Source organism: Theropithecus gelada, chromosome 9 (assembly GCF_003255815.1).
Source record: "Theropithecus gelada isolate Dixy chromosome 9, Tgel_1.0, whole genome shotgun sequence".
Taxonomy (NCBI): Eukaryota; Metazoa; Chordata; class Mammalia; order Primates; family Cercopithecidae; genus Theropithecus; species Theropithecus gelada.
This window is the reverse complement of record NC_037677.1, coordinates 111104553-111111509: the sequence shown is the minus strand read 5'-3', so window position 1 is coordinate 111111509 and position 6957 is coordinate 111104553. Positions and strand designations below refer to the sequence as shown.

Sequence of the window (6957 nt, the reverse complement as noted above, 5' to 3'; positions counted from 1 at the left end):
CATCATCATCATCACCACCACCCCACCACCACTCACCATCATCATCATCATCACCATCACCACCCCACCACCACTCACCATCATCATCATCATCACCACCACCACCCCACCACCACTCACCATCATCATCATCATCACCATCACCACCACCATCATCACCATCATCACCATCATCATCATCTCTACTTTACAACAGAGGTTCCAAGAGCTTGTGATCTGCCCAAGATCCCATTTCCAGTACAAGCTGGGGAAAACACTGAAGTTCAGGTGTCATGGCTCCAAAAGAAATGGACTTTCTTTCCTCTTGGTCTTTATTTTATTACACAGCAACAAAAATATATATTCTTGTTATAAAGGGTTGAGATGATATAGCTGCAAAGGAGAATGTGAGGGTCCCTTCCTTTACTTCTTCCCGGCTCTCACCTCTTGCTCCAAAGGTAACCACAGCAAACTAGTTGGGGTACATTCTCCCTGTCTTCTCTCCAAGAAGGGCACACATATAAGATCAATATACATATACATGTGTGTACTCATTGACGTAAATAATCATAAGAGTGTCTGCCTTACAGGATTGATGAGGGGTTTGAAGAAAATTATGCTTTTAAAGCACTTAACATGGTGCCAGGCAATATACTAGGTTCCTAATAGTGCTCTCATCAACTGCGTGGGGTAAGTTCTATTATTTCTACCCATTTTATTGATGTGGAAGCTGAAGATTGGAGAGATTGTCACATGCACAGGATCACACAATACTGAAACTGGATTTGAATCCAATTAGCTTATGTGGTTATTTTATAGGTATTATTTTTCCACTTGATTTTTTTCTCTTAGTAATATTAGCTTGAACTGTTTCCATGTGTGTACATGTGAGTTTACATCAGTCTTGTAACGGCCACATGTGAATCAGTATTCTAAGTACTTCTTTATTGGGGTTGTTGTTGTTTGGTTTGGTTTGTTTTTGAGATGGGATCTTGCTCTGTTGCCCAGGCTGGAGGGCAAGTGGCATGATCTCAGCTCATCACAGCCTCAGCCTCCTGGGCTCAAGCAGTCCTCCCACCTCAGCCTCCAAGTAGCTGTGACTACAGGTGTAAGCCACCATGCCAGGCTAATTTTGTTTATTTTTTTGTAGAGACAGGTCTCACTTGTTTTGCTCAGGATGATTTTGAACTCCTGGGCTCAAGTGAGCCTCCTGCCTAGCCCTCCCAAAGTGCTGAGGTTAGAGGCATGAGCCACCATGCTCAGCCTGGAATTGATTTTTGTATAGGTTGTGACTTAGGAATCTAGATTTTATCTTTCTCTAAGTGGAGAACCAGTTGTCCTCTCTATTTATTGAGTAATCCATTATTTCAGCTCATTTGAACTATTACCTTTATCATAAACTGAATTCCCTTGTATGTACAGCTATGCAACTGCTCCCTCTCTTCTGTACTGTTGATTATTTTCTACACCCACACCCATAGTAAAGTACTTTAATTATTTTAGACTTAGAAAAAAATTTTATGACAGGAAGGGAAAATCCTTCCTTATTGCTGTTCTTTCACAAAAAAATGTATTTTGTGTGTGTGTATTTATTCTGTCACATAAACTTATAGAAGCAGCCTGTCAAGGTCTGTAGAGAAAATTCCTGTGGGTGTTTAGACTGGGTGTTGCATTAATAGGTTCATTTTTGATAAATCAGCATCTTTACAATTTTTAGTTTCTCCATCTAGAAATATCATATATTTCTATTTAGGTCTATTATGTTCATCAGTTAAGTTCCATAATTTGCTTTATGTAGATCTTACATTGGAGGGTTTATTAGTTGTTATTACAAATGGGATCCCATTTTCCCTTTACATTTAGTTAATTTTTATTGCTAGTGAATAGGAAATAATGGTTTTTATATGTTAATTTTTTATTTAGCCATATGACTCGATTTTTGTATTCGTGATCTTTATACTTCTTTTTCTTGACATCACATTGGCCAGGAGGAAAACAATGTAGAATGATATTGGTAAAAGTGTACACCTTTGTCTTGTTTGTCTTTTTCCTGTCTTTAATGAAAATGCCATGAAGGTTTCACCACTAAATGTGATAAATACACTTGATCAGCTTGAAGACATTTCTTTCTATTTATAGCTTACTGAGAGGTATGCTTTTCACTGCGGATGACACCATGCTCTTGTCAATGGGCCTTTATTTTTTCGTTTAACATTTTCCTTAAGAGTCCAGAGATTGCCCGGACTAACTTGGACCTCCCAGCACTGGCATCCTAGCTGAGCGAACCTGGTTTAGAACTGAGCACTTAGGACTGAGTAATGTCTTCTTTCTTCCTCCTTTCTGCTCACATTTGACCTCAGATGTCCTACAGGCAGGAGCTACTTTGTGTTGATATTTCCTGCCTTCTCTCACCACTCTCCCCCAGCCCTACCCTTCCTCATGCAGAAAAGTAAAAAATTTTACAAATAAATAAAAAGCATGTGGCCGGGCGCGGTGGCTCACACCTGTAATCCCAGCACTTTGAGAGGCCAAGGCGGGTGGATCACAAGGTCAGGAGATCGAGACCATCCTGGCTAACACGGTGAAACCCCATCTCTACTAAAAATACAAAAAATTAGCCGGGCGTGGTGCCGGGTGCCTGTAGTCCCAGCTACTCAGGAGGCTGAGGCAGGAGAATCGCGTGAACCTGGGAGGCGGAGCTTGCAGTGAGCTGAGATCGCATCACTGCACTCCAGCCTGAGCAACAGAGTGAGACTCCGTCTCAAAAATAAATAAATAAAATAAATAAATAAATAAAAGTAGCATGTGGACAAGGACAAGAGCACCACTTCTGGAATTTTCTTGCAGGCACCACTGAAAATATTTTTATTCCTAACTTCTAATTTAAATAACTTCAATTTTTTTTTCCACCTGATTATCTTAAATGGCTCACCACCACCTCACGTGCTGGTTGCTAAGCGGATCTTGTAGTTTTTACAGGAAGGTATGAGAAAGGAATTACCACCTGACATCTGATTTCCTGTTGCAGTTTCGTGCAGGTTCTGATGCAGGATGCAGCCATTTTTAACTCTTTCTCGACCACTGCCTTGTACATGGTTAATGCAGAAGAAATGTTTTGATGGTGAATTGATGGAAACAATTTAATCAGAGTCCATCTGAGAGCTCTTAGGTGGTGATGATTTTTTGCTAGGCTGTGAATGAAAGGATTTGTTCTTGCCAGGCATGTATGTGGAGTGTGACTCTAATGTGATTTGGCACCTGTCTAGAAAATTGTCCCTGTATCCAGTGACACTTTGCTTTGGGGAAGTCAACACCTGCTGTGATGGCATCTGTCATATTTAGGAATGTGAAATGCCCATGAATAACGCACAGCCACCTTAGTAAAATGCCTTCTCCAGAAAACTCTTCATGTAAGCCACTGGCAAAAGATTATCGCAAGCTGCATAGAAGAGACTTTGGGCCCCCTTTGAGATAAAAGCAGTGGATGGTGTATTTTACTATAGCTTTCCTCACCTTGATGTCATTGGGGTAGATTTTATTATTTTCAGATTGTTTAGCCAAGAAAGCAAGAACCTGCTAAATATAAGGGTCATTTATTTTTGGTTGGTTTGTTAGAAACAGCATTAGCTCCCAACAAAGTGAGGTTTTGGGGAGATGGAGTGACTCATCTCAGGCATATGGTGTGTTACTGGCAGCCATCCAGGTCAAGAGGGACACATAGAAGCCAGAAACGCTGAGAGGCAAGGCAGCCCCACCAGGCAGCCACGGGTAGCTGGCCTTTGAGCCCCTCCCAGTTTCAGTGAAGTTGGCTTTAGCTTCCGGGGCTGTTGGTGTAGGAAGTTTGGTCAATTAGACAATTATTTTTCCTTTTTCAGCATCTTTTCTTTTCTTCTAAATCCTCAAGTCCAGAAAAGATTCTGGAATCCACAACAAGGAGTAGACTCAACGTTCCCTCCTTTTCTCTTGCAGGCAGGTGACAAACATTACCACCCCAGCTGTGCACGATGCAGCAGATGCAACCAGATGTTCACAGAAGGAGAGGAAATGTATCTTCAAGGTGAGGCGGACTCAAGAACACTAGAAGCTTTCCCTGCTGGGGGAAAGGAAATCTTGCTATGTTTGTTTCATTGTTTTTAGAGAAGGAGGCATGTTATTAGCTGTGAGGCTACCCCAATCCAAGAAGATTATGGCCAAAAGTTACCTCATCAGTTGGTATTAATCAGCCAAGCAACTGACATGCTGGCAGTGAGCCCCTGAGGCTGTTCACGAATGAACTTGTGATGCTGCCTTAATCAAGTGAATAGGACTCGACATTTGATGCCTCGGATGTGAGGGAAGAGTGAAAATCAGCAATACCTCCTCTCCAACTCTTCCCAGGAATATGCTTAGGAAACAAAAGATTACAAGAGAATTTCTAGAAATTTCTAGAAATGTTACTCATTTGATGGCTACTTTTTTTCTTCTTTTACTCTCCTGTGAGAAGGGCTTTTTGAGGCCTCCCAGGCTGCTGTTCTCTGGGTTTTCAAGAAGAAAATCTCATATTTGATGAATTATGTCACAGACTTGTTTCACCCCATTAAGATGATTAGCTCTTATATTGAGAGAGAGAGAGAGACAGAGAGAGAATGGGAGATAACAAGAGAGAACCCATTCTCTGAAAGAGAAATTTCTGGTGTCAAAGAGGTACTTTTTACCAGGGAGCCATTGGAATCCCAGCTGAATTTTGGGAAGCTGAATTGGGAAGACTGCTTGAACCGAGGAGTTCAAGACCATCCTGGGGAACATAGGGAATCCTCAACTGTGTGTGTGTATATATATGTATGTATGTATATGACCAAATATATACATATATATATAAAATAGACCATATATATGTGATCATAGTTTTCATGAAACTGATTTTATACACACACACACACATACATGATCAGTTTTTATGTTCTCTGAAATTCTGGAACTTCTCAGGCTTTAAGAGAGGATTCTCTTCTAGTCAAACAGCACCATCTGTGCAAGCATTTTACTATTTTTAGCTGGAAAAGAGTTATTAATCAAACAAGGGTTTATCAGTAAAATTAGCAAAACCCATAAGAGCTGTTGCTCATTCCGTTGTGGTAATTACAATTACTGAGTCTCAACTACCTGTGCATGTCATTTCTTGATTTCTCTTTGCAGATAGCACGATGTGTACTTGTAATGAGTGGTTGGCTTTTCTCAGTTTTGTTTTTAGGCAGCTTAGAAAAATCTACAGAAAGGATTCTTGAGTATTAAAGCAAAGCCTGGCTACTCTCCCCTTAAAAAAGGCTAGCTACATGAGAAATTGACAACCCAAACTTCTTTTTGGCTTTAGAGTGATCACTCTGAAAAACTGTGATTAAAAACATCACAGAATTTTGAAAGGCCTTATGAAGGCAAGTGACAAGCACCTGCATCTGTGGCCTCATGCGGGATTTATATGACACATTTTCCACAGACAACAGGCCTTACATCTGCAGTGGCAATAGGCAGGTGTCACTCTGCGTTTCTCAGCACAAAGCAGATTTATTCTTTATTTGGTCTGTGGGCTTAGATTTTAGCCTATCAATTCTAGCACTCAAAAACAAGGACACAGGAGTGCCAGTCAACACTGTCTCTGCTGGAAACAGAGACTCAGAGGCTCTGGGTGCAGCTTTGCAATTCAGAGTGGTTCTGGAGACTGGAGAGAGAAGGTTTCAAGCTGTGCACGAATACAATACATTCGGGCTACGAATAAATGGCTATCTGTTAAGGCTGCATTTGGAATTCCAGGGATTGCTCTAAACCTTCTGGAGTTGTGCTTCAGAAGCCTTTGCGTGCCCTCTCGGCACATCTTTGAAGAAAGAGCAGTTTCATCTTCTTCAGCATCTGATGTTCTGTCCGAGTCACATTCCTTGTGTGCCTGACCTCTGGAGAACAATAGTGCCATTGTGCGCAGACCCGGTGTCCTGGCCAGTGACTCCTGCTCAGCAGAACCTTCACAGCAAATGCTTCTCCTGAGCCTGCACCTGACCCCTGGGCCCTCCACATTCAGAGGATTTCCTGTGCTTTGTAGTCAGCCTTTGAGCCAGAGTTAGTGCTGAAGAGATCTATACGTCTGTCTGCTTTTTGTTTGATTTTTTTTGTTTGTTTATTTTGGCTCTGGGTTAAGAAGATGGAAAAAATGATCGTTAGATAAGGATTAAAGTATTATTCTGATACAAAATGTATTTTTTCTTGCCATTAATTTAATATTAGTTTAGCTCAGTGGTGTGAAGTAACTCATGAGTTATTTTAATTTGGTGACTTTTAATTATTTTAATTTGGTGACTTTTCAAGCATGCACAGATTATTGCTTAAAAGAGATAAAGATTTAGGCCAGGTGCGGTGGCTCACGCCTGTAATCTCAACACTTTGGGAGGCCGAGGTGGGTGGAACACTTGAGGTCAGGAGTTCCAAAGAGCCTGGCCAACATGGTGAAAACCCGTCTTTACTAAAAGTATAAAAATCAGCTGGGCATGGTGGTGCGTGCCTGTAATCCCAGCTACTTGGGAGGCTGAGGCAGGGGAATCGCTTGAACCTGGGAGGCGGAGGTTGCAGTGAGCTGAGATTGTGCCACTTATACTCCAGCCTGGGAGACAGAGTGAGACTCTATCTCAAAAGAAAAAAAAAAAATAAGGTAAAGATTTAAATCATGAAATTTGGAAACTCTGATACTCATACTGTGAATTTTATTTATGTAATTTTTGCTTTCGACATAGTAACTTTATTTTCTTAAGTCTTCTTAAGTGCTCATTTAAGTTCTGTCCATCCCCACACTTGAATGTATCCTTACGTGAACATATCAACCTTACCCATAATCATATAGATGACATATTTTGTATGTATCTAGTCATACAAAATCATATGAGGAGGCATTGGATTCTTACAAGATAAGAGCTTCTATTGGAGATAAGTGTTTTGTTTAATTCTGTGATGCTGGTACCA

At 40.9% G+C, this 6957-nt stretch overlaps 1 protein-coding gene across 10 annotated transcripts in view; it reads left to right on the top strand.

Moving 5' to 3' along the window:
* The window catches only part of ABLIM1 (actin binding LIM protein 1), a 251805-nt gene that overhangs the window by 186288 nt on the left and 58560 nt on the right, over window positions 1-6957 (top strand). For all 10 annotated transcript variants that reach the window (XM_025395749.1, XM_025395745.1, XM_025395748.1 and 7 more), the window contains one exon: window positions 3949-4036. In XM_025395749.1, the coding sequence (XP_025251534.1) occupies window positions 4003-4036 (34 nt within the window). In that variant the 5' untranslated portion in view covers window positions 3949-4002. The remainder of the gene's footprint in view (window positions 1-3948; window positions 4037-6957) is intronic.